A 27,400-nucleotide genomic window follows, 5' to 3' on the forward strand; every position below is an offset into this window, starting at 1 on the left:
AAGAAAAGTTTCCAGTAAATATTTTTTAAAAGAAAAAAAAAATCGTTTATTGCATTTGTATTTCTAATGTATTTTTTTAATACAATAAACATTTCCTTTTTAATAAGTATTTCGTTAATATAACTTTGAATATTATCCTTAAGTTAATATTTTATTTAATAAATATATAATAAAGTATTTTTTGTTATGATATTTTTATATGGTCAAAGTAATTTGATAAAGAAAGTTAAATAATGGACATATTGCATTAATTGCAATAATTAAGTGCTTTTATAATTTACTATTTTTGGGAATTTATATAATATTTATATATGGAAAAAACTTAAAAAAATATTTTTAAAGTTAATAATTTATTTCAAAATAATAATTTAATATTTTTGTTAATTTATATAATACGTATATATGGGAAAACCTTAGATGTAATAAGTATATAATACGTACATTTCTATCAAATTCAACCACTAACAAGTGGATTTTTTTCCAACTGGATTTAATTTTTAATAATAAAAGGAATTATAATTATTGAATTAAATTTAATAAGTATTTTAGGTTATATTTTAAATTACATGAAAAAATTAAAATAATAATGAATATAATAAGTAAAAATAAAATTGACTTGACCTTCACATTAATAACAATTAATATTAGTTATTTATTAATAACATTTTATATTATCTACCTAAGATAATTGTAAAGATTTCAATTTGTCATTATTAATGACAACTTAAGAAAATCATTAAAAATAATTAATAAATTAAAAGTAAAATTGACTTGACCTTCACATTATTAAAAATATTAGTTAGACATTAATAACATTTTATAGTATTCCTTACATTAATTACTAATTGCAAACTTTTTCAATTTCTCATATCAATTGTAATTTGAGGAAATATAATAATAAGTAAATACTATATATTTATTAAATATACATTATTTTAAATAGTAATACTAAATTAATTTACTATAATATATGATCCTATAAGAAATATTTTTTTGTAGTTATTGCAATATATGTAAATTACTAATATTATAAAATATAATTATATAATTTTTATTAGCGTGAAGGTCAAGTCAATTTAACTTTAAAAACTCATCATTTTTTTAATTTTTTTTTCTTAAGTGTTCATTAGTAATTACAATTACAATTTAAAAAATATTAATTATTTTTAAATATGAGAAATTGCTTTTTTAACATAATTTTGTTTTGAAAGATAAATATTATATATTAATATCCACAAAAATCCCCTAAGGACAGCACCCTTAGGGAGCGAGGATAACCCCAATAATAATGAGGCATCTCGACGAACAAAAGAAAATCCCTCTAAGCCGAAAAACCCCCAACCAGGACCTAGGAACAAAGGCAAACATCGGGCTAACAAACAAACCAGTCGCCAAGGGTACAAGCCAAAAAGAAAACCCTAAGACTGCACAAACATAAGCCGAGATAAACATACAAAAATCAAGTCTTGAAATTTTCCTCGTATACCTTTTCCAAACATTGAATAGCCTCTACGTCATTTCTCTCAAACTCTAGTCCCAAGACTTTGCCAACAAGCCACGACTTTTTTCGCACGCGTGAAGTAACGTCCACCGCTAACAGGATTAGAGGCCGACGACGTCCAGGGCAAAGAGGTGAAAGCTACCTCCAAGTCATCTCGCACTTCCTCACAAGCCGGGGTCGAGCAAGGGTTCTCTGGCAAGAAGAGAGAGCATTTTTAGGACGCCCACGCCGACGGGGTTGTTGAACTTGCTCCTCAATGGAAAAAAAAAACCCTCCTCAAGCGCAGAACCAGCGTCCTCCATCCCCCATCAGAAGGATTCAAAGCCGAGGGAAGAGGAGACACTAGCAGAACCAGCGGGCCTTCTGAAAGCAGAGATGCTTCAACTGCATCTGCACCAGAACCTGAGGTGACCAAATCAAAAGACTTGGTGCTCTCCAAAAGCCTATACCCACACCTCAAACCGTAGAAAACAGATTCAAGAGAGGGATGGTTCTCGGAACAACCAAACTTTCAATGCCCAAAGTAACCGACAGGAGAGAAGGAGCGGCAAATAAGTTAAATTGAAGATCAGAGGAGAGGTTTATGTTCCATCTTCCAGCCAAGGGACCATGGAGAAGGAAAGAAAGGCCATTCTTCCAAAACCCCCGCAAGCCTAAAAAAGTTGCAATAGAGTTAACACCACCCTGCACTTCCTCCGCACCTTCCGCCTCTACAGCATCTAAACCATCTCTGGACCAACGCTCCTTGCGAGCCAAACCCAGGACCAGACAATCATTAACGTCGCCACCTCTTCCTTCTACTTCTCTCGCTTCACCAGCCAAACCGAAACCGAAATCTGAAATTTCTGGAAAGAGGAACTTATCCGGAACTCTTGAAACCTTATCGGCTAAACCCCCAACACCATCGTGCATCCTTAACTCATCCTCAGAAAGAAAGAAAAAAAGACAAGACGTTATCCTTCCTATGCCCAAAGACAACATTTCGTCAAGAAAGAAGAGTTGGGTGAGAGTTACCAACCTTCCATTGTTGAACAGAAGCAGAGAGTCGCTTCCCATGGTCATAAACGGTCTGAGACCCCAAACCAACATTGCATGAAATTGAACCGCCTACCCGAGGGAACCCAGCCATGGAAACCGATAGAGAAGCATTCCCCAGCTTAAACCCATCAAGACCCTGAATCGCCTTCAGCGCCTGTTCTCAAAACCCAAATCGAACAAAGCCAAAACGAAAAATTCTTCCAATCTTTCTCTGTCGTTGGACAAAGAGGTTGATAACCTCGCCAAACTTCGAGCAGATATCACAGAGATGAAGATAACCAATCTTCTCTTCGATTCCATCGATGAACACCGAAAAGCACTTCCTCCCTCTGTCGTGGCTTCCACCCGATCCACCATCAGCTTCGTCGTCCAGCTCTCCGTCGTCCGCCTCGCCATCCCATTGCCTTCGCCACGAGCAGTCGTCGAGCCCTTCCGATTCACCGTCGCCGTCCTCGAATCGCCTGACCCATAAACCCTAGCAAAGGGGTTCAAAAACATTTTTGTTTTTTTACATAATTAATATAACAAATTTTTTATTAATAAATAATTAGTATTATCATTAATGTATAGGCCAAGTCAATTTTACTTAGTATATATATTGACTGATATTGAGTAAATTGCATTATCCTCCCCTAAGGTTGTAATATTGCATACACCTCTCCCGCTCTTATTTAAAAAGACACATATTATTAGAGCTCGTTTGGTATGCGGTATAGTATAAGGACTGATAGTATTAGGCCTGATTGTATTAGGTCTGATAAAATTTTAATATTATACAACGTTTGATCATACATTGTATAACTTATCATTTCGTTTAAATTAATATAAACCTATGTTTCGTAAAATGCTTAATAATGATATATATTTAAAAATTAAGATGGTGTTAGTGGGTGGTAGAGATAGTGGTGACGGTCGAGGTGGCTGCGATAATGGGACACGGTTCTTTTGGTGGTGGTTGTAGAGGTGACAACGATGATATTGAGTGGTGGTTAGGGTGGCAGCGACAGTCGTGTTGGAAGAAATGGTGATGATGGAAGTGACAACAGTGGAGGGAGGTGGTAATGGAAAAGGGTTGTGGTAGCGGTAGTGGTGGTTTAGGTGGCGGCGGTGGTGTTGGAAGTGATGGTGATGATGGTGGTGGAGGGTGGTGGTTGTGGCAGTCGTGGTGGTGGTGGGGCATGGCAGTATCTAGTGGTTGTAGTGATGACAATGATGGTTGAGGTGGTGGAGGCGGTGGCAGTGGTGGTGGGAGGTGGCAGTGGGGATAGCGATGACAACAACGACAGTGGTGGCAGCGGCAGTGGTGGCGGCGAAGGAGGTGATGGAGGTAGCGGCAGAGAGTGGTGGTAGCAATGGTGGAGGGTGGTGTCGTGGCTATAGTGGAGAGTTGTGGTGGTGACTTATACATCACACTCTTATCATGTTTTATCCATCATCTATAAAGTTGATTAAATAATCCATCATTTTAATGTATAACAGAGGATTGATGTATATGCTTATACAATACAATATTAGCACCAAACAATGAACATAATGTATTGTATAATCTTATACTATCATGCCTAATACGAAAATTTAAAAAGGATAGGATAACTTGTTCTATTTAGCCGCGAAGCTGAGGATTAGTGTGGTTTCCATGTAAAATTTAAAAAGTGCAGCAAACATCGAATGAGTCTGATGAATCCAATAAAACTTGACGTGGATATATTTCAACTTTCATGTAAAAACCAGAAAATAAAAATTCATAAATCAGAACAAAGTTGCCATTGATACCACTCAGTCACTCAGATTTTGTGTTGTGTCAACATTACATTATCATAATCATAACAAACTGAACTGCATTCAGGAAAAGGGTCAGAATTTGCCACAGGTGATGGCACATATCTTCTAAGGTGACAGAGTGACAAGTTTAGAAATACCTGTTTGGCTTCAAAACTTTCACATATATGACTACCAGCAGAGCTGCAAGTGAACCAATCCTCAAGGTACACAAATATCTCTGTACACTAAGTGCATGTTTGAAAATCTTTCTACAATTAATTCTACACCCAAAATCAATTCTAGGAAGAAGCTTATCAATTCTAGGGAGAATTTTTCTGTGAGTAGCTTCTGGATGTCAAAATTGATTCTGAAGAAAAATAAGCTGATCCTAACATGCTGTAAATTCTGCAATATAGGTGGCTGTAGGCACTGAAAGTAAGGCAAGGCCAGTTGAAAATTTAGCAGGCTTATCCACCATCATCACAGAATGTATAATACATACATGAAACAAAAGTCGGGTCACTCTTCACAAGCAAAAAGTCATTCCCATAGGGTGGTGCAACCATCATCCATGCTTTCTGTATTGTGCATTGAGTATCAGGTGGAATAATTGATTGCAGAATCACCTAGAAAAGCATGTGTCGGTTAGAAAAGTTTAACTAAATACACAGGGCAGTAGTAATTCTATTCAAAGCAAGGTTCCATTACTGTGAGAGGAGGATTCAACTGATGAGGGCCTCTGTGTTGTTGACAAGCTCCCTTTATCTGGATGATATCAAATTGAATATTTGTTAGTTATAAGCCTAGATAGAAAAATATGTGAAAAGTGAAACATATTATGCTACTTCCTATGCATAAAATGCCATTTGAAGTTATCATTGTCCTTAACTCAAAACTATTGGAATTTGGAAAAGAAAAAGCGCAACAGGACATGATAAAGGAGATGACTAGTAAAATATTATGCTTTAGGAGAAAAAATACCTACCAGTAGAAAGATTCATCCCCTTGATAGCAGCAAAATTCTTATATGTATAGCCAACAAAACTGAGATCTTGAGGAGTTAAGAGCTTCTGTGGACAAAGAGGATACAATAAAATGTAAAGGAGTTTCAGAACATCACAACATCGATCATCATATATTTAGCCTGGAAAAAATTGGTGTCAGGGTAAACAACTATGTTAAGGTCTCACATTGGTCATAGATATATGACCAAATAAGTCCTTATAAAGGATAAAACAGTCATCACCCCTGAGCGCTTCTGGGCTAGAGTTAGGCCTAACTCGAATTCTGAGGTACTAGAATTAACAGAAAGGCACATAAGGCCAATGGATTTTTACCAATCCATCAACCTTCAAAATATACCACACAAAACATTGAGATGTATTACCACCCTTTGGAATCTGAACATCATTACGATTTTGTATTGGAAGTTTGGAACTATATGTTTTGTGAGTTCAATGGAGACATTTCATTCATGCAATTTTTCTTACAGGATAAGGACTTGAGTATTTACAGATTTCAAGATGGAGGACATGAAGATTTTTATAATGGTTTATATATTCTAAAATAGACGAAATTCCCACCTCGAATTGGATAATTGATAAAAAAGAACAACCAGGGAAAGTTAATTGACTATTGCCTGACAACTCTTATTGTTCCTTCAAGTAAATAGAGCCCTACCTTTCTCAGTTGGCCAGATCCAGATCTGCTTGGTTTTGGTTGTTCAACCTATTAACACAATTACAATCATGTCATGATTCAAGCTCATTAAAAAGTAATCAAACCAGGTAAAAGCAAAAGATATGAAAATCCATGAACATAAAACTCTAGTTTTAACTCGGTAAGTCGTACAAGTTTACGATAACAAAATCGATTTACATCGCATGTAAACTCGTTTTCTGATAAACTCAAGTGAACTAGGATAAAATCGGGTAAACCCGCGAGTTCGCTGAGTTTACGAGTTCAACAAGAAATGGAGAAAAACCCAAATTTTACTAAATTAACATCATTTCATGACACTGATGCAATGTTACTTTTATTCTTTACAAAGCTCTCTCTCTCTCTCTCTCTCTCTCTATCTTGTGTATTTTTTCCTCTAATATTTATTTGCCTGCTGCACACAGAATGAGCTGCTGGAGTATTACTAAAATTGTCTACAAATCCCTTGATTTTGAATCTTTATGGTATATAAATTCTATTTACAATAATACTCAACACAGACAAAGATAAATTTGGATTTGTAAAATAACTAGAAACAATTTTGAGGTTCTTTGATCATCAAGGGAAGAAATAGACTCTACAAATAATGCATTAGTCATTATAAGCCAACCACTTCTGCATCTAATGGTTTCCCCTTCTCTTGCTATGAAAAAGCTGTAAGGTCAAGGATGGAGTTTATAGAAGTCATGGATAAGAAACACATCATAGATGTCAGCAAAAGTGGGCCAACCAATCAAAAAAGAAGATTTCATAGACCATAATATCTTATACCTCATCAAATTTCATAAAATTCTGAGTGTCAAGCTCCCCATTGACTTGTGGTTTGAATGCTGCCTCGGTTTCATAGAGCCTGTCCCACGCGATATCTTTAAACCAAGGATGAGCCTGGACAATAAGAACCAGTGGTATTATCAGGGAATATTGTGAACTGTGATTAATATGAATGCATTTTAGGGGGAAATAGAGAGAAAGAAAACCACATTTTACACACTTTAATTTCATCTGCCCCTCCGGTTCCAAGCCTATGTTGAACGCCACAAAGCAACCTGCATATTAGATCCTTTGCTTCAGGCGTCAATCTTGCCTCATCTGGAAATTTTAAATGATTCTTCCAGTGCACAATCTGAAGACACTCGTCATCAAGGCAAAAAAGTTGAACATTATTCACGCCATTATTTTCAGTTTTGTTGAAAAAAATAAGGTACTAAGTGCTAATAACTTCTAGTTTGGATTATAATGAGGACAAGGAGATAAACGAATAACTATCAGAGAAATTAGAAGGGAGAAATTAAGCAACAGTTTCAAAGTCAACACATAATAGACGTCAAAATGAACCATGGGTAAATTATGCTGCCCAAAAATAAAGCACCAGGAAGACAAAGCACTATTAGTTGAAAATAAGCCTTGAATTCTTGGGGTGTTTGTTGGGGTTGTAATATGCATATCTTGCTGGTGGGTTTGTGAGTGTGAAGGTTTTTATTTGGTTTTGGGTTTGTTGGCTCGATGTTCCTGTATCCTGGGTTTTTGTTTGTTTGTTTTGGATGGTTCTTAAGTTGGTCTGTACTGTTGGAGTTTGGTTTGGCACAATCTTAAAAGATTGTGCTTATATTAATGAATTCCCCTTTAGCTTTCAAAAATAAAAATGGCTTGAATTCTCTAAAGTCCATTCAATAGTTAAATCACACAAGACAAGGGAAATAAGAACTTTCCAAGAGAAACATGTTTTTTACGTATGTAGTTTCCTCAGAATTTAATTAATTTGAAGATTATGATTCACCAACCAAAGCAATTAAAAAGAAAGCAGTCACTGCCAAAGAATCAGTTATTTAGCATATGATAATTACCTTTCTTTTGCTAGAAAAATAGCAAGTTTTGTTACGTCCAATTTTACATTTATCTCATAAATCATGACTTAAGGACATTAGACTAAAATAATTTCCAGTTAAATTGAATCCGAAAAATTTGCTATATCACCCTTATGAAATTCTATAGTAGGAGGAATGAGACTAATCCTATATAAGCAAAATTTTATTGCTTGGTCAAGGGTCGCGAGAATTATAGTCTATTAACATATTCAGAGGCCCCAAAAGAAGAGTTTAAGGGGGGAAGAAGGAGAACAAAAAGAGAAAACCTTTCTGCATGTTGTTACAGGATCATCAGAGTAAAATGGGGGATAACCAACAAGCATCTCATACATTATTGCACCAAGAGACCACCTGCAGCATTTCAGAACACATGTCAGAAGCATGAAAGATATTTCATTTCAGAAACGGCATCACTTTTGGTCTTGCATAATATATATCAACATAGGACATGAGCAGCATTTTTCTTTTCAGGTAAATAATAATCCATGCCAGAAATTTTCAGCCTCAAACTGGCTACATAATAATATATGCTCTCAAATTTTCAGCCTCAAACTGGCTACATAATAATATATGCTCTCAAATTTTCAGCTAGCGCAACCTAATGGGTTTCATTGATTGCACTCTGGTTTGACTTTCTTCTTGTTCACCTATGCTAGTGCTACATCAGCCTAAAGGTATAGTATGTGACCTATTCCAGAACAAGGCATTCTATGACCTCTAATGTCTGGACAGAAAACATGTGCATGATATGATACATAGTGTTCATGTCCAATAACTTAGAACCTTGAGATTTTCTGCCACTTTTAATCACTGAAGCTTAAAAAAAATAGCAAGTTATCATCTGCAATCATTTCAAAATGACCGAACTGCGAAAAATAGAAAATGGGCAGATGAAATTCACGCAACAGCAAATAACAGAAGAAAAATCAACAAACCAGTCGCACTCCACACCATAACCCTTTTTCAGTAACACTTCTGGAGCAATGTAGTCTGGAGTTCCAACAGTAGAAAATGCCTGCCATGAAATGAGTAAATAATAAGCTGGGGACGGATATGCATGCAAGCAGATAGAAACATGTTCAACGTGGTCAAATATAATCAAAATCAACATTTCACGCACTAATAAGACAATTCATGATTATTACACAAATTAACCTACCAACAAATTAATTGAATAAGAAAATGAACAGGAGTCTTCTATGTAGTATAGAACTAAGAATTTTACCACAATGCATAATATGTGAATGCAAAATAAACTATTACAAATCCTCATCCTTTTATCAATCATCAATATAAATGACATATTGACTAAATTGTCCAAGATTGATGCAACATAGAGTACATGTTTAAGTACCTCCAGGTTAAATAAGCTATCATCTTGTGCAAAGATCAATTACATAGTTCTACTATGAATTTGCAAAAAATCAGAAATAAGAACCAGGCACGATAGAAATACAGTTTCTAATTGTAGATAGAAAGCAAATTACCAACTTCCTCCTGTTTATTTGCCAATGTTGAAGTTGTTCAAAGGGACTTTTCCAGCGCCTACCACCTTGGCCATTTTGGCAGGCTCCATCAGCATCCATGGTATCATTCAAGTTTTTGTCATCATCCAATATTTCATTTTCATTTATAGATGAAAGATTCGAGCAGTCAAGTGGCTTGCAAAGACCAAAATCAGACAGTTTCATATGACCGTTTTTGTCCAATAGAAGGTTGTCTGGTTTTATATCCCTAAGGGAAAACAAAAAGAAACTTGTAATTGCAAAATATGGTTTATCAGATCAGGACCATAATGCAGTTTAAGATGTAACGATACCAACCGATGAATGTAGTTGTGTTTATGAATAGACTCTATGGCTAAAACGCTTTGGGCAATGTAAAATCTAGCCACAGTTTCAGTCAAAGTTTCTTCCCTCATCAACAAAGTCATTATGTCACCTCCAGGTAAATATTCCATTATAAGATATAAGTGGTCTGCATCCTGAAAGGAGTAATACAGTTTCACGATGCAATCATTGGCAACTTCTGCAAGTACATTCCTTTCAGCTCTGACATGCTCAACCTGTGATGGAAATAAACTCAATGAATGAAAAATATTCAAATCAGACTCTGAAACTTAAAATACCATATCATAAAGAACTGTCCTATTTTTTCTAATAATAATTGAATAATGGAAGTAACAAACTTCAATACTATTAAGGAAAACATTAAAACTCACCTGTCCCCTACTAAGCATTTCAGACTTTTTCAATTTTTTCATGGCATAGATGTTACCCGATTTCTTCTCTCGACAGAGTCTTACCTGTGAAATCATATGGTATAAGATTTCACACAATTACACAGTATAGAGGTATACAAGCAAAAGTATAATGAGAATTCAAAACCATAAGATAACTTATGATTTGCATATATAACCAAAGATCAACTCAATCAATTGCAACTCAGAATTAAAAGGAAAGACATGAATATGGTAATGGGATGACAATTCAAGACAAAAGTCAGAGCAAAATCAAAAGTCATGTCAAACCACGAATTTGTACATTTAACCTGTCAGGAATCAGTAAGTTTTACTTCTAGCATCGATGATTAGCTGTTATATTTAGAGAATCCTGAATTTATTGGGACAGGAGAGATAAACATAAAAAATCCTAAGTTTTCACTGGAGAGCATAGTTTTTATTTGTCCACTCTTTTTATGACACTATGAATTCATCTCAGAAAAGATTTCTAAAACCAATACTTGACTATCCCATCACAATGATAATTGAAGGTTGTTACATCCTCAGTCACAACATTTCTGTCAGATAAGTATTAATTACTGATGGGTAGTTGAATGTTTTAAATTTTATTACTGATTTAGAGATATGTATAGGAGTGCGAGATTTTATTCAGAAATTAACACAGGAAAAATGTAAAAATAGTTACCTCTTTTGACTAGAAGAACCATGTGATAAGCATTTTATTATATTAGTATTTAGAAACATTTAATTGGGTATCATCCACACTCCAGATTCCCAACTTAATTTCAAAATCTTGTTTAAATGTCAATACAAAATAACAAAAGATGGCACTAATAATTATCTAACACGATTGTGCATATCCTACCTCTCCAAAGGCTCCCCTGCCTATGATGGATAGAAGGTCAAAATCCTCAACACATATTTTATGTCTTTTTAACCTTATATACTCGGTCTCCTTGCGCTCTAAATCTTTCAGTAGATCCATCTGTTCATCTTCCGGTACATGGGAAGACTCTAACTTCTTTTGTAGCACAGAACGCCTGTGAATGACAAAATCATGTTCAGTAGCCTACTTAGGTTTTAACTAACAGAAAAAAGTAAATCAGGATGACTAAATAAATGTTTCGGTTTCGGTCTCATCATTCAATGCATTACTACTTTAAGAAAAAATCAACCTCCACGAAAAATGAAGCTTCTCATAAAACTGCACCGTGTTATGTAATAACTGAAAGAGTTCCGCTAGTTGCCACGAGAAATGAATTAATGAACAGCGAGAATTATTAGGTGTCGAGTCATGAGGAAATTCCGGAGTTCAAAACCATACACACCCGGCGGTTATATTTTGAAAACTTGAGAGGACACGGTTTCTTGCGTTTCACGGGGAATATTGTCCGTAACACTGAGCATTTCCTCATAACTGAAATATTTTGTATGCGTGCAATGCTATGTACTTGTGTGTCTGCTTGTTGATGAATTAGGACTACCAAAATGCTATAAAACTCAAATTTTGTTTATGCCCTCTCAATAGATGCATGAACATTTTGTGGCACCACAGAGCTGGGGAAGAGGGTACAACTTAATTGTTCCTCAAACCCCAAATTTTATCATCAAAACCAGTTTATATAGAATTAATCAATGTTACTAAGCGTGCAGGGCGATCACACCGAAAAGATGTAATGATTTAACAAACAAAACAACCAAAGCTTCAACAATTTACACAAATAAAAGGGTAAACAAACTCACATTAATAAAATGAATACGGTATGTGATCATGGGCAAAAAATTAAAAACAGAGAAAAGAATAAGAGAAACTCCAACAAGACATTTCCATGGAACATCAAGCACCAAAACTGGAAAGAACTAAGAAGTCCCTAGGAACATGCAAACAGATCTTACCCACAAGTGAGAAATTTAAAAAAAAGTGTGGAAATTGAGAACAAAAAGTGTGCATGGTGTTTGTTTACCTCTCCTTGCGTTCTTGGATGTGCTTCATCTGAGACTTGTAATGGCTCTCAATGAATTTCTTAGCTGCAGCCACCCTCTCCATGGTCAAGCTTGAACCTATTTCGTCTCCATCCACCACCTCCTCCTCTTCACCAGCCACCTTATCATCCTCCTCCTTAACCTGCACAACCTCCTCTTCCTCCTCCTCCTCCTCCTCCTCTTCCTCCTTGTGATGATTCTCCATGGCCAAACCAAAACCCCCTCTCCTTTCCTTCCTCTGTTTTCTCTGTGGTTCGTGAATTTGGATGATTGTGATAACCAAACCAAACAAAAGGAGAGAGCCTCTAAAAAAAACACATGAAAGGGAGAGCTATGTGTCTCTCTCTATCTGGGTATCTGACATGTGTTGAGCAATGGTTGGGTACTTGGGTCTATTTTTTGGGTACATGTAGTTTGGACATGTGATCCTACGGTCTCTGATGTCGATGAATCCGAGGTCTATAACATGGGATTCAAAGTTCAGTGTTCCCAAACTCTTCTCTTGTCACCCTCTCGTGGGTACATCCGTACCATACACTTTATTCATACATGTTTGGATAAACAGTAAAAAATTGAGGTTAAAATTACCATAAACAAACACAAAAATAAAAATTAAGAGGAGTTATTTCATAATGTATCATTTATTGATTGATTGAGTTATAGTATTATTCACTTTCCATTTCTACAGTACTTTTCAACATCTTTTGATTTTTTGTCTTGATTCTTATCCTATATTGCTGTCTTATGATTCTTATCCTATTATACACTGATTTTTCTTTTGTCCATTTCCTTTTCTCTTAAGATACTTAGCGTGAAAGATAAATTTTTTAGAAATATCTCGCAGCTGATGTCATGCAGAATTTAATGATTGCACTTCCACTCACCAGCAAGAAAAATTAGGAAAAACAGAACATGTACAAGTTTTTTTCTTCTTCTTAATTTTAGCCTGGCGATGTAATTGTACATTGAAGGTAAATTATCTTTTGTGGTATACAAATTAATAATAAGTTCTCACAATATTTATATGAGTCTAATATATTAATGGCTATATTCTCTTCATTTTACAAGGACGGTATTCAGTACTTTGAAGGTTGGTCAGCTTCTAATTCCCATATACGGAATTGAGGAAGTTGAGTCAATTAAGATTTCATTATGAGGGTGACAAAGACAAATCTGATATCCAGTTTCTGGTGTGAAAAGTTGAATTTTGGGGCAGGGATTACACAGAATCTGCAGTGGTGCATGAATTGTCTAAGACTAAAAGCAAGAGTTCAAAACGCATCCCAAGACCACCAATATTCCAAATGCAAACACTCTTCAAAAATTCCATTGTCATTCTTTAAGTCCATGCTCTATGCAGAAACAACAGTTTTAAATTGCAGTTTGCAATCACAATTTCTAATTAAACGTAACGCACTTTGAAGTCGTAGCTAATGAAATCTTGAACATGCAAACAAACTAATCCTGGAGTACCTTTGCACCTGATGTAAGGGACAGCGTCACATGAGTCCCAGGTCCCAACATTGCTGACCCGACAAAAGTCAAAAGTCAAAATCTGTTTTCGTGTCAGACATAGCGGGACACAGCACAAGGTAGAAGAAGAATTGTCAATTGTCACGTAATCAATTTCAGGTCTAACATAATTCAACCAAAAATCTCTCTATGTACAATTTATAGTTAGTTGATTACATTATATTACACATGTTGTCCTTTTCTTATGCATTTTAATTTGACCAATATCAAAACATCTTATATTCTCTATTGAGTGACTATAACATTAACAAGCAAATAGAGCAAGAGCTACAAAAAACCAGTGCCAGCACGGCCATGGTGCAACAAATAGTGAGCTATTTGATCTCTAGCCTGCGCGGCTACGTTAGAGCGCACGCTTTTCTCGGCCACCATCTCATCGTCAAAAAGGTCAAACTTCCATTCCGGATCCATCTTTTCGCTCCTCATCTCACATATATTATGGAGAACACAGCAAGCTCCAAGTAGCACCGGCAAATCTTGGAGCTTGACCTCTGTTCTCTTCTGCAAACAAGCCCACCTACCTTTCAACCTGGCAAAAGCCTCCTTCGCGACCATTTGAATGTCCGCAACTTTTTCATTGAACGCGTGTTGTGTCCATGTAAGGTTCTGGTGAGTGTATGGCACCAGAACCCCATCCATGAGAGGGTGTCCGGAATTGCCAACAATCCAAACACCCTTTAAGCTCCCCCGGGTAGCTCTCTCGTATAAAGCGCTATTCTCGAGAACCTGATCATCGGGATATGAACCTGGATACCCAATGCACACGTCTCTGAAAACACCTTTAGCATCCACCACACCCTGGACCGTGATTGAGTAGCTGGTTTTTTGGTTTCTCTCTGTGTGCCTCTTGTTGAAATAAGTGCCCACGCTCGCCTTAGGAGCAATGATGGGAATGTGGGTGGTGTACATTGCGCCGCCAACATTCGGAATCCCCGGAGTGCCGGAGATTCCTTCAAACTCACGCTTGATCCTCTTCATGGTTTCCTCATCAGGCCAGTGGAGAAACTTCGGCATCAGAACGGTTTTTATGGCGGCGCAGACTTCAAGCACCAGTTTATGGCACGTGGAGATGCCTAGCCCGAATCTCTTCGACACCAACCGGAGCGGGTCGCCGGTGGCGAGCCGCCATATGCATACGGCCACACGTTGCTGGACCGGGATGGCGTCGCGGAGCATGGTGTTCTTCTTCGTCACAGCTGAGTCAAGCTCGTTGCAGATCATGTCGAATGTTGCTCTGCTCATCCGAAACCACCGCCGGAAATCCTCTTCTGGAAACTCCCCCCGGCTGCACCGCTCCCACCAGTCCTTGGACCGGTCCTTCACCCACAGCCTCCTGTGATGCTGCTGCTGTTGCTGCTGGACTTGAACTGGACTGGTCGAACCGGGCTGGAGGGAACTGGAATCTTCGGGAATGGCCGCCGCTGCGGCGGCGGCCACAGCAGCGGTAGAGCGACGAGCCCGCTTGGCTCTAGAATGATCGAGCTCGTCCAGCTGGGCGTAATGGGCTTGTGATTGGGTCATGTAATCGTTCATGGCTTGGGTTTGGTGGTTGAAATTTGCGTCGAATGTGGCTCGGTGTTGGTCTGAGTCGACCGCCCGGTTCAGTTGGTCTTGGTTTTCTTCCTCTTCTAGTAGAATGAGGGAAGTAATGATATCCTTCAAGTTGCTAGTAGCATTTTTTGGTTTTTCTTTGTCTCCTCCTCCTTGTTCTCCTTCTCCACCACCTTTGTTGTTTTGATTGTTGTTGTTGTTGTTGGAGTCCATGTCTTGGAAGAGGTGGTAGAAGTGAGAGTAGTCTTCTTGGGTAAGAAATGGGATTGGACCACCGATTTCCATGTGATATTGTGGTTGGATTTTGAATGTGAGATTTCACGTTTGAGGGGTGAGATGAGAGTTTGGGGGATTTTATAAGAGAAGGAAACGTGTGGTGAAGTGTGAACACGATTAGGTGGGGACTTTGACGGTGACTCTCTCTGACTTGGGCTTTTGGAGCATAAAAACCATGGTTTGTCTGTTTGGGGAAGCGTGGTTTTTTACGCGGTTGGATTGATTTTGGAGGTTTCTTTCTTTCTTTAATGACAACAACTTGTTTACCTTGGAATTTTGTGCAAAAGGGGGTGGGGTGAAAGGGTGTTGAGAACTGAGAAGCTTCGGTTTGAGACCAAGGAAAGCAAAAAAGCGCCAGGAAAAGGAAAGGAATTGAATTGAAAAAAATCAGATTAATCTCAAAATTGATTGAAATTGCTTTTGCGGGAAAGATACTAGGCTAAGGGATTTGCTAGTACAGTGTTATATGCACTGGCATAACGCAATCACATATATCATGTTACTTTTCCGCGTAGAACATAATAGATGTTTATGTACCTTTTTGAAGACATCTTGTTCTAATAGAATTTACACACATTTGGATGTATTAAAAAAATTGTCTAAATGACCAATAAGAAAATTTGTGTTAAATAACCTATCGTTCAATTATATTGAAAATAAGTGAGTTAAAATTTTTATATTTTATTTATAAAAAATCTTATTGGTCAATTGAATTGTGGGTTACTAACCCACATGAATCATTTAAATAACCCAATTAAAAAAAACGAATTTGAAAAAGGAAATGAATGGAAGACCATTTCGGGTGAGGCATGTTACTACTACTTGTCATTCTCAGTTAGGTGGTCAAATGAAGGTCTCAAACAGAACTCAATAGGATTTTAGAGGAAATTATGGTTGTTTTAGAAAAGATTGGTCTAAAACGCTACATGATACTTTCTGTGCGTACAAGATTGCTTATGAAATATCAATTGGTACGTCACCATTTCAGTGGTGTTATACAAAACATTCGATTTATCAGTTGAGCTTAAACATAACAGGCAGATAAATTCATAAATTTTGACTTGATCAAGATATTGGAGTTTTATGAGCTAGAAGAATGATGTTACCAAGCCTATGAGAATGCACATGTTTAAAGAAAAAGTCTAATTGACTGCATGACAAAAGTAGTTTAAGCACGTAGTCTTGCTTAAATAAGTTTAAACCTTAGGATCTCGTAGAAATATATGTAAATTTATCTACCTTTACCTCTGAGTACATATAAATAAAAGTTGCTACGTAACAGGAGGAAAGGGAATGTTTTTTTTTTTATGTATCTTTAGCATAAGAGGGTTCAATTTTTTATAATTTTTTTCCAAGTAGAAGTTATGATAAACTTCAAAGTCAATTAGCTGAAGTCATCCAATAACATCAACAACCAAAATCTTTTCTTATTGGATGGTCAGTTGCATAGATCACGCCCTATAAATATATTTTAAATCTCAATATCTCTTAGTTATTTGACCTATGTTTTCCTTAGATTTCAATGGTTTGACCTATAATTTTCTGTTACAGGGCATCGTATTCAGACTTCAGAGTCTTTTAAGCTATGGTGTAAACATTCACAATTCACTGTACATAATATGGATATGGATGAGCTTGTGTAAATTACATATTTAAGAACACTAGTTAGACTGTTAGTTTTGTCAGTCTTATTCAATGGGGTGAAACAAACACATAGATGGAATAAGCATTCCTTGCTTCTTCATTTATTTTTTTATGAAAATATTCCTAAAAATTGTTAGTAATCTTGTACTGGACAAGTTAAAAGCAAAAAGGGGCTATAAAGACATTATGAGGTGAAAAATGTTGCTATCGAAGACAAGTTTAAATTTGACAAAATAGTGGGTTTGACTGCAAGTTCTCAGGCTCAGGATTATGGTTCTTTTTTTTTGCTAGTCCTAATACCCATTCATCTTGATCCCCTACCTTCGCATAACCACTTAAAACATGTAATACCATGAGATATACATGCATATTTGTGCACAGGTTTATGAGGACTAACCTGAATTCATGCTTAATACCTGAACTAAATACATTCCTGCTTATTCTAAATAATAAAATAGACTGGACAAAACAGACGGGTAAACATTCTAACTTTGACTCTATCACCACAAGAGTTAGGAGAATCATACAAAATGGACACATTCTAGCAAAAGAGATATAAAAATTATAACATATCTGGTTTTAGGAAATATATATACATACAAGAACCTACTTACTTCTATATAGCTCCTAATGTAATCTAACTTGTTTCCCGAGACAGGGCACCTAATAAGTAGGAAGATTATAGAAACGTACTATATCGTCAAGTAGGTCCTTATCATAGTTGACCCAGTAGGATCTGAAAGCAGATGTTTGACTAGATTCATTCTCAAGTTATTTGGTGCTATTATGAACATGTAGAGAGCAAATAATGCAAGATCTCTTGAGGAGAGAGAGGAGCCAAGAAATCCTTGCCACATCCTGCGAGGAAAAAACATTTAACCATCATGGAGGGAAAATTTTAAATAATAAGCGAAGAGGCCATTCGGATTTGTATCAGGAGAAAGCAAGCAAACTGGGGTATTTTTTTCAGTGGACATAAAGTATGTTTTCACACGGTAGGCATGGATCTTTTGAGATACTTTTAGGTGCCAAATCCCAATAGCGTTTTTCCTATACATGCGGATCCAAGGATAAATTTAGAACCACATGCTTAAGGGACTCAAACTACTTCCATTCAAACTAACACATGTTCGCAGCAAATTGGTTGATCTAATAAGGATAACAATTAAATATTAAACCTTAAGCCACAAATAGTTTTATCAGGCCTTATACTATCACGTTTTGTACTAATAATAGGCCATACCCCATCATACATACCAAACGGGCCCTTCATATTAATTAAAGCAGGGTCTATAGTTAGACTTGATATTATGGTATGAGATATTTCTTTGGTTTTCAGCAAGTGAGGCCAAGATGGTTCTTGATAAAACATCTAAGAGTTAAACATAATAGCTGAACCTAAAAATCTGGCAAAGGCTTTGCCAAGCTCAAAACTTGTGTATTATACTTGAAAAACATTAGAAAGCAAATTCCAAGACATCTACCACATAAATGAAGGAAAATAGAACATACCAAGTAGGTAAGCAGAAGAAAGTACGGAAGAATGTTCTAATGCCCTCAATGTCCAGCTGCAGAATAAGTGCTAATCCAAAAAGAAAGAATGCTCTCTGCCGTTTCTTTTCTTGTGGCCAAAGTCCATTCCAAGCTGAAGAAAAATTACATTTAAATGTTTATACAAGTTGAAAACCTCAGATCCACATTAAGTCTAACAGAATCAACTCGATCCACTTCCCAAAATTATTTACAAATTTGTACCGGACATTGAAACTTTTCGATGAAAGAAACAAAATAAGTATAGCTTGTGCAGATTTAGAAACCAGATAACTTCTATGTTTAAGTCTCTGAGCTTATGGGTATACTTGAATACCTTGCATAGATAGATTCTCCTTAGTTCTGTTATGTGTAACAATGCCCCTTGCATGACTCTCTTTCAAAATAGTAGCAATTATTGAAGCATATTTTGGAGCTTCTGATAGAGATCTCACAACGGAGTAGCCTAATGAATAAAAACCAATGTTAAAGGGCAATAACTTCAATTAAGCATATCCATAAAATGAAAATGTAACAATATCATGCCTGTGGCTGGATGCACCATGCATGCAGCTGCACCAAATGCAAGGTTCTTTTGATCTGTATTTGGTAAGGATCCACCAACAGGGATATACGACCATTCCTATATACACATTTATAGATGAAAGGACTCAAAATTCAGATCAAATGCAAGATTGGGCAGATACACTGAAATAATGTGTAGATATCATGTTATAATTTAAAAACTGCCATGAAGCAGCTCAAGGGGAAGCTGAAAATTTAGGATAAAAGACACTGTTATCAAGGGAAACACCGGATTTCAACTACACAACTGTTCTGTTTTATAGTATGACTTTCAGTGGGGGGAAAAGTAAAATAAACTTGATGGCCTGTAGAATGTAGGTGCCACAAATACCAGCAATTAAATTTTGTTAAGAGTATGATATTTAGGAATTGGAGAGAGTGGTCATTTAAAATGAGTATATCAGTCTTCTAATCTACAGAATATGAATGTGCCCTTTTGGACACTATATGTTCAACTAAAATCGACAATTCCAATGCCTTTACCTCTTCATAAGTTTTGGTAATTCTGATCCCCATCGTATTTAATCTTGAAAAGAGCTTTTTCTTTAATAAATCAAAAGGCATAGCATCTTCTGATGCCAAACAGGTTTCCTGCAATAGATGTTTTTGCATAAATGCACAGAGAACTGTAATATGCAATGTAAATCACTCCAATGAAAAATATTGAGCAAACCTCAAAGAACACTTTTGTAGAAGACATGGGCATCGCATAAAGAAATGTTGGATAACTAGCTTCTAAACATTGTACATTTTGCTTCATGTAGTCTCTGTAATCCATGAAAACCATCAGGTTCGGATCATAAGGATTGTTTTCCACCTAAAGTTGTGACAAAAAAATGTCAATATTAATAGCTATGAAGTAGATAGACATCATAGACTAATATATAAAGACTACCTACACTTGGTACAATTCCTCTGACTTATTCACCAAAAAACACTATTGCGCTATTTCTGATATTTGCCATTTTGCAGAATGCAGATAAGAACCAATATTTATTGCTTTAAAAAGAATTATATTATAAACTGTAGTGTTGTTATAAACCAGTGACAAAAAGAACCTCCAGAATTTGTATCCTTTAAACAGAGTTATAAACTGTATTATTAGTAAAACTGTGCAACACCAAAGAGTTCAAGATAATAAAAACAGCAGCTTATCACCAGAACCTTTCCATTATGCATCTTAAACAAACAAAACTGGAGACTTTCCTGGGTCACGTATTCAAAATTATGCAGGACAGGAAAAATCTGAAGATTTAGGAAATTAGAGAAAGGACACGCAACATGTGATGTACAAATATAGGATATTTATAATGATACTACTACCATCAGTCTAACAACAAACACTTATTAGAAAACTGAGAGCTATAGAGCTAGCCTCCTGCTCCTACCTCAACTTCGATACCATAAGCTGTTTGTACAGACACCTTTGGACCCCCAACCTCATACTGCAATAGTTTCCCTGAAGCTGCTCCTGATGCAACAGTAGCAAGCCTATAATAACACGTCATCAGAAGTTTCAACATATAATAGATAAGTGGCTAAAAAATTTAAAAGCATTCAAACTATATCATACCTGCAGGGAACTTTAATATCATATTCACAGACAACATGACTATTACCATTGCTAGCCTCAACAATTCTTTCTACTCTTGAGCTAAGATATGAGACACCTGACTCAACACACCTAGGGAAATTCGAGATGAATCATATACAGATTAAAATAAACTAATCATCAGTATGGAGTTGAATAACAATAAGCACAAAAATTAGTCGTAATCAGCATAATACCTTTTCAACAACTCCTCATGAAGCAGATGTCGACTAACTCGTCCATAAGAACGTCCAATTAAAATGGGATCCTTATTATCGAGATAAACAATGGTATCTTTCCAAACATGTTCAATACAACCTTCAAGTCCAAGACCTGAAATTATAATGAAGCACGTTCAATGATGTGTAAAATCAATGATGTGCAAATCTTATGCTCCTGCCAAAAAGAAAATTTATCCGCTTTTAGGGTCCAAAATGAAAAGTATTAAAAATATCAGAGTCCACTGATCATCCGAAGGCAGAACATACAGAAATTCCTTTAAATGAAATTAGTCATGCATTATTTACATAAGTTCACTAGAAGTGTACAAACTTCAAGATCACCATTTCAGTGTTTCATAAACTGGGACTCAAAACTGAAAAACTTCACTAATAAAATAGTCTGCTAAAAAAATAACAGTTGGAAGCATTGCCTAAGTTGCTCTACCACATGGATTCTGCTCAAATGTCCATGCACAGTCATACAATTGGATTCCGCCAAATCAGAAAATATATTTTTGTTTCGATTAAAATTTAAAACGAAAGTAATTGTTGCTCCTATGTGTGACATACCGTGATTGGTTGCCAATGTAAAACTGTTTTAGACGGTGCATATCCGTTAAACTCTTACAACACTGTTATCCAAAATAAGATCAAAATGAATAGCATAAAGATAACATGAGTAGCATGATGCAGCAAGGGTAATTTATACCTTTAAATTCATCCTCCCAAACACCATAATTGTTTGTGAAAGGGAGATCCGGACCGATAAGCCCCACTTTTAATCCTAACTTGCCACATTCAGCAGCCAGAGCAAGACCAGCCGGACCGCAACCAATGACAACAATATCCAGTATATCATCTCCTATAGAAATAGGTTGCAACTGCAACAACAGTTAACCACAGTATCCATTCAAACCTTATCCTTTCAAATTTCAACAGAAACAAAACAGCATGAAAAATCCATTCAAACCTCATAAACTTGCAGCACAAATCATAGCAAAGCCAAATATTCAATAGAAAAAAAAATAAAAAAATCAAAGAAACAGAGGTGTGAGAATCAGAAACCTTATCCGCAAGCTTGGATTGCATTTCCATGGATTTCTTCTGCTGCATTTGAACGAAAACAAGTTCAGAGCCGCCGGCTTTAACATAATCCTCCTCGTCGGCGAATTCCTCCTTAGTAACGACGCAGCTCTCGCTACTCGTCCCCGCGCCGGCGGCCGTGGCCTCCACCTTCAGACAATGCGAACGCCAGCGAACGGCGTGGCCGGACGATGAAACTCGTCTTCTCCAGAGCTTCTTCCGTCGTAACCGCAACCTCAAAGAAGGACTGACACAAAACGCCATTGCCGCCAAGTTTCTGGCTCCAACGCACTCCATTGTTTGTTTGTTGCCGTCGTCGGTTTGGGGTTTCACGGCGGTGATTCTCCGGTCACTCGGTGTTCATGGCGTTGAAACGACGACGTGTTTAGCATTACGAGCTCACGCTATGTGTGTGAGTGAGGGAGCGGTTACAGGTTCAGTTTCAGAGAGATATGGTTTGATACGCTGGCGTGTTTAACAATCATCCGAATTCCACGTGGAGTGCTCTGATTGGTGGATTTTCGAAAAAGCTAGCCTTATCAGAAACGAGTCGTGGCATGTGAAGAACCAACAAAGAAAGGAAATGCTAACCAGCTCTAACATTGCGTTTTGGTGTCTTGTTTCCCGTTTATATTTTTTTTTATACATCGGAAAACTAAACGATAAAGGAAAAACTACATAAAAGTTAAGCGGTCCCTAAGAATGAGAATCTCAAATTTTCAGGGTGGGTCCTTCATCCGGCACCAAGCATTAGACGGAGAAGAAGCTCCTCTCTTTGCCAACCAATATGCTGGTTCGTTGCACTCTTGACCAATACAGATCACTATCATCGACCACCTTCGCCCCAGCAGCTCAAGGATGTCATCCAGAATGGGGAAGAAAATTATGCTTTCCTCATCCTGCAAGACTTGAAGAAGATCTCTGCAATCCACATTACATATTACCTTCTTGTATCATTTGTCCCACACCAATTACAAGCCATACTTGAGAGCATAAGCTTATGCTAACATGGCATTGCCTCCCGCCTGATAACCATGGAACTCAAGAATCCAATTCCCTTGTGAGTCACGAAGCACACCGCCCCAGCCCATGCACCTTGCCTCATCCCTGAAGTTGTCGTCAACGCACAGATTCAATGTCCCCTCTGCGCGGCGGCATCCAATTTCTGCTCATCCAGATAGTGTTGTCTTCCCTCTCACTCCCTTCCATGAATCGCACCATGTCATCGTGTTCGTGGCATAATCCACGCCACGCTTATGCAATCGGCCAAGGCTCCTCATCTAACGTTGTTCATGGCAATCGCACCATGTGTGTCGTTTATATTAACATGTATCCTTTTTTCCTTTTTTTATTGCACTATAAAAGTTTAAATGTGAACTAAGTTCAGGGTGACAAATGGATGGATTAGATGGATATAGGTATGAGTTGTAATGAACAAGTTAATACAATCCATTAATCTATTAAGAATCCGCTAAAATTGTTTTAGAAAAATTTCAATCCATCCATGAACCTTCAAATAAGATCCATCTAATTCATTAAGTAGTGAATTTCTAATGAGTGGATATCCATTATCCATGATTGCTTGATCTAGCTTCAACACGCCTTACCCAACGCTGACTTAAGCCTTAAATTTGACCTAGCGTTGACCAAAACCATAAATCCAACCCGTCGTTGACCTAAACCATAAATCCAACCCAACGTCGACCTAAGCCCTAAATTTGACTCGACACCGCCCTAAACCCTAAATTTGATACGACGTCGACCAAAACCCTAAATTTGACTTAATGACGACCAAAACCCTAAAGTTTACCCGATAAAGACCTAAACCCTAAATCCCACTTGGTGTCCAACCTTAAACCTAAACCCTAAATCCCACAGATCATCTTTTTTTTACTTGTTCATTTGCGTGGCGGGTGTGGACCTTAATATTAAACTGGTTGGGACGATGTGTGGTGTTGCTAGAGTCAACAAATGACCACTTTCTTCAGAACATGGGGGATGATTCAGCTAAGCTAAGGCTGGGCCATTTAGTGATTTGGCAGTTGTGGAATGGAAGAAACTCCAAGGTCTTCTGAGAAGAGGCGGTGGATTCTGGGGGCGTCTTTGAGCTGGCCCGATTGAAGGCGTGGGTGTGGCTAAAAGCGATGGAAAGAGTCTTCCACTATGCTATTTCTGAGTGGTATGGTGAACCAGTCTAATGTTTCGATTCCTTATAATCTCCTATAATGGGAAGACAGAGGTGTTGGTGATGTAAACCATGCTTTACCATTATATGATCTTTTGTAAGGGTTTGAGTACTCCTTGAATCCCTTTTAATAATAATTGCCTATCAAAAAAATCCTTCTTGCAGGAAACTCTCAACAATAAAATTAATATATTATTAAAATTAATATTTTTATATTTATTAATTACTATTATTATAAATTGTATAAAAATATAAATATTGAAATAATTGAATTTATGGTTAGGTGATAAAAAAATCATAAACTACTATCATATCCCATCAGAATAACTTTTACACATGATGGACAAGATTGGATAAGAGACATGAATGAGTTATCATATCTTGCTAGCACGACAAACAGCATATAAGAGTAAAATATGATTACACTATCTTATCTTATATGCTTATCCTGTCCACCAAACAAGTAAAGATACGATCAAAATTAATGTGGCCTTTTAGAAAATATTTAAGTAATAGATAAATATTTATGATCAATTAAATATTTTAAAGTAGCAGCTATTAATTGATTGCACAAATAAATTCCTAAAGGTGTATATGGATTGAAAGTTTCAAACCTTCATTAATATCAATAAGTGCATTTATTATCTTCTTTTGTAAAGAACTAAAATATTAATATATGAATTAAATGAAAAATTAATATTTTTATAGCCTCACAAACATCCATTGTCCTCTCTCTCTTCTATACGTATTCCACAAGTTCTATATATACATGTTTTGGAAGCCACTGCCATTGTCAGTCTTTTTTTCGATATGAGCTGAGTTTTGATTTACCCACACTCATATTATCTATCTTTTTTAGCATCATGCTAGAGATTGAAGAAATGTCTAAAGAACATATACCAGAAGAGTTAGTGATGAAAATCTTTGTTAGGCTCCCCGTAAAGTCTATACTGCGATTCCGAACCTTAAACAAATCCTACAATGCTCTCACCAGAGAAACCAGTTTCATCACTAAACATCTTTATCACTCCATTGAAAAGGCAGAAAAAAATCCTAACTTTCTGATCTTTCACCAAACAAACAAGCTTGTCAATTCAACAGTCTTTGAAGATGAACAATCACAACCCCATTCCATTTATCTGAATCCACCATTCATCTCAGTACATGTAAACAACATCGGAGCCTGCTCTCATTTCAATGGCATCATCTACCTTGAACTGTTTGGTGTTCCTCTTAGACCCAATCCAAAGATTCTCTGGAATCCAGGCACTAGAGAAGTAAGGTTTCTACCTTTCCTTCCTCAAATGAAACCCACGCTCTTTACCCTCTTCCATGGGGTACACGGGTTCGGTGTCAACCCCATAACAAATGACTTCAAGGTCGTAAACATTATAGTGGATGCAGAGATTTGGGATGGAAGTGATAGAAAACTCATTGGTCAGGTATACAACCTTCATTCTGATTCATGGAAAGTGGTTAATGCTGGTGTCCTTGCTTATTTCATATATAAATCCATGTTTAATGCTTATCTGAATGGGGTTTATCATTGGTTAGCCATATCTTCTCTACGTGATCATGTCGAATTCGTGCTATGTTTTGACATGAGTGATGATGTGTTTTGGAAAATGAACCTGCCCCAATTTCCGTCCCAAGAGGAGAATAATGAATTGTGCGTATCCAATCATAATGTTGTTGTTTTGAATGATCATATTGGTTATGTTAGGGAGTACACCATGCCTTTTGAAATTCAGTTTGAGATGTGGGTGATGAATGACTATGGGGTGGAAGGTTCCTGGGTCAGAATGTTTAACATTGCGCGTGGAACCGGTCTGGGCAAGATTTTGGAGATCTGGAAAGATGATAATGATGATGTTGTTGTGCTGGGAGGGGAAGAACATCATCCATTGGTTTTGTACAAGATTGGTCAACAACAGGTGGTGAAAGAGTTTAATGTTTGCTTCAGAGCTGAGCATCATGTAGTTAGATATGTGGAAAGTTTTCTTCCCTTGTCTGGCTTGGTTGATGAGGAAGCTTGATGTTCGGATCAGATTAGTTTATGGTGATATTTATTTGATGATTGATGTTATTACTGTCATGAAGGTACATTATTAGTTGTGTACTTTTTATTGACTTTTACAAAAATTTATCTGGGACATTTTAATTTATATTGTTTAGATTTTGGTATTAAATAAAAAAATGGAAGAGTTGATTAGATCATCTTGAGTGTGAAATATTTTGTTATTGTTATATTAAATGGTAAACATCAATCAATCAATGGAAAAATAAATTTATAAAAACTAGTATGTGATTAATTATTTTGTTGTTGCTGAACAATAAGAGGATTTGTGCATGGATCCGTTATGGAATCATGTATTAGTTAGAGGATTTAGGGTGTTAGCGTGGAAGCAAATTCAAATCTATTAAAGATGATCTTTGATGTTCTAACCAGACATAATATGACTATATGAGTTACTAAAATTAAAACTTGGCTAAACCATGTGCGACATTATTTTATTTTCTACCTATATGACCAAAACTGATCTCAATAAAAATAAATTCTAAACACAGATAATTATGTGTAATAGAACCAAAGTAAGACTTGCATACTTTCTTGGACTAAAGGGCTTGTGCAACAAACTCAAGGGATTCATGTCTCTATTTCAAGGTTGCAAAATGTCATTTCTAAAGCAAAAGACATTTCTAGAAGTATCGTCATTGCTTCAGCGGTAGATGAGTCATTAGGAGTTAGGACACAAAAAAATTCCATGTTGCAGCAACTCATGTTGCTTTCTTCATCGCCAAGTTTAACTCACAAGCCTTCTAATTTGATAGAAAAAATTTGGATCAGGGGTAGTATTTTATCTTTAAACACTAGGCCATCAAAGAATTTGGTTGTGTAAGCAATCACCAACCTTGTTTAGTTAAGAGGGCATCATTAAAAGATTTGAAGCTATGGAACATAGCCCCATGCCACCCTCACTCTTTGGGTTCATAGTCATGACCAATTAAGCGAGTGAATTTTCCTTTCATCTTGTGTGCTCCCCCGCCCAAATTTGCAAATGATTTGCTCTATGTAATCACATGAGCCTATA

At 36.7% G+C, this 27,400-nt stretch overlaps 4 protein-coding genes across 5 annotated transcripts; 1 reads left to right on the forward strand and 3 right to left on the reverse strand.

Moving 5' to 3' along the window:
* Positions 1-4,280: 4,280 nt before the first annotated feature.
* LOC130722135 (uncharacterized) lies at positions 4,281-12,593 on the reverse strand. Of its 2 annotated transcripts, none has more exons than XR_009013784.1 (13): positions 12,091-12,593; positions 10,992-11,166; positions 10,106-10,189; positions 9,708-9,949; positions 9,372-9,618; positions 8,820-8,899; positions 8,151-8,235; positions 7,011-7,142; positions 6,791-6,904; positions 5,981-6,028; positions 5,282-5,370; positions 5,009-5,065; positions 4,281-4,926 (listed from the first exon to the last, which is right to left on the reverse strand). XR_009013784.1 is itself a non-coding variant. In XM_057572775.1 (13 exons), exons 1-13 carry the CDS (start codon positions 12,312-12,314, stop codon positions 4,898-4,900), a joined length of 1,602 nt encoding a protein of 533 aa, XP_057428758.1. In that variant the 5' UTR covers positions 12,315-12,589; the 3' UTR covers positions 4,281-4,897. The 2 variants fall into 2 exon arrangements, 1 of the variants encoding a protein (XP_057428758.1); XM_057572775.1 differs by having other exon boundaries at positions 5,286-5,370; positions 12,091-12,589.
* A 1,159-nt stretch (positions 12,594-13,752) lies between these two features.
* Positions 13,753-15,533, reverse strand: LOC130722137 (protein ANTAGONIST OF LIKE HETEROCHROMATIN PROTEIN 1-like). Its single transcript, XM_057572776.1, has one exon. The coding sequence runs from the start codon at positions 15,476-15,478 to the stop codon at positions 13,910-13,912; it is 1,569 nt and encodes a 522-aa protein (XP_057428759.1). The 5' UTR covers positions 15,479-15,533; the 3' UTR covers positions 13,753-13,909.
* Positions 15,534-17,584: 2,051 nt separating this feature from the next.
* LOC130724345 (lycopene epsilon cyclase, chloroplastic) lies at positions 17,585-22,576 on the reverse strand. The gene is made up of 11 exons (XM_057575550.1): positions 22,106-22,576; positions 21,750-21,921; positions 21,017-21,152; positions 20,802-20,912; positions 20,617-20,719; positions 19,902-20,045; positions 19,712-19,819; positions 19,190-19,286; positions 18,981-19,109; positions 18,626-18,758; positions 17,585-17,971 (listed from the first exon to the last, which is right to left on the reverse strand). The coding sequence occupies exons 1-11, from the start codon at positions 22,418-22,420 to the stop codon at positions 17,806-17,808; spliced, it is 1,614 nt and encodes a 537-aa protein (XP_057431533.1). The 5' UTR covers positions 22,421-22,576; the 3' UTR covers positions 17,585-17,805.
* A 2,595-nt stretch (positions 22,577-25,171) lies between these two features.
* LOC130725557 (putative F-box protein At3g16210) lies at positions 25,172-26,344 on the forward strand. Its single transcript, XM_057576774.1, has one exon. The coding sequence runs from the start codon at positions 25,172-25,174 to the stop codon at positions 26,342-26,344; it is 1,173 nt and encodes a 390-aa protein (XP_057432757.1).
* Positions 26,345-27,400: the final 1,056 nt, after the last annotated feature.

This window comes from Lotus japonicus, chromosome 6 (genome assembly GCF_012489685.1).
Source record: "Lotus japonicus ecotype B-129 chromosome 6, LjGifu_v1.2".
Classification (NCBI taxonomy): domain Eukaryota; kingdom Viridiplantae; phylum Streptophyta; class Magnoliopsida; order Fabales; family Fabaceae; genus Lotus; species Lotus japonicus.

Bases quoted from the DNA above. Each gene is read 5' to 3' on its own strand.
- LOC130722135 (XM_057572775.1), bottom strand. From the start codon at position 12,314: ATGGAGAATCATCACAAGGAGGAAGAGGAGGAGGAGGAGGAGGAGGAA. The intron at 8,236-8,819 runs GTTTGTTGATTT...GAAATGCTGCAG, and splicing joins TATGGTGTGGAGTGCGACTG to GTGGTCTCTTGGTGCAATAA. The intron at 5,066-5,285 runs GTAGGTATTTTT...GATATCATCCAG, and splicing joins GGGGATGAATCTTTCTACTG to ATAAAGGGAGCTTGTCAACA.
- LOC130722137 (XM_057572776.1), bottom strand. From the start codon at position 15,478: ATGGAAATCGGTGGTCCAATCCCATTTCTTACCCAAGAAGACTACTCT.
- LOC130724345 (XM_057575550.1), bottom strand. From the start codon at position 22,420: ATGGAGTGCGTTGGAGCCAGAAACTTGGCGGCAATGGCGTTTTGTGTC. The intron at 19,287-19,711 runs GTAAAGGCATTG...ATGTGTATATAG, and splicing joins TTACCAAAACTTATGAAGAG to GAATGGTCGTATATCCCTGT. The intron at 19,110-19,189 runs GCATGATATTGT...TTTATTCATTAG, and splicing joins CATGGTGCATCCAGCCACAG to GCTACTCCGTTGTGAGATCT.
- LOC130725557 (XM_057576774.1), top strand. From the start codon at position 25,172: ATGCTAGAGATTGAAGAAATGTCTAAAGAACATATACCAGAAGAGTTA.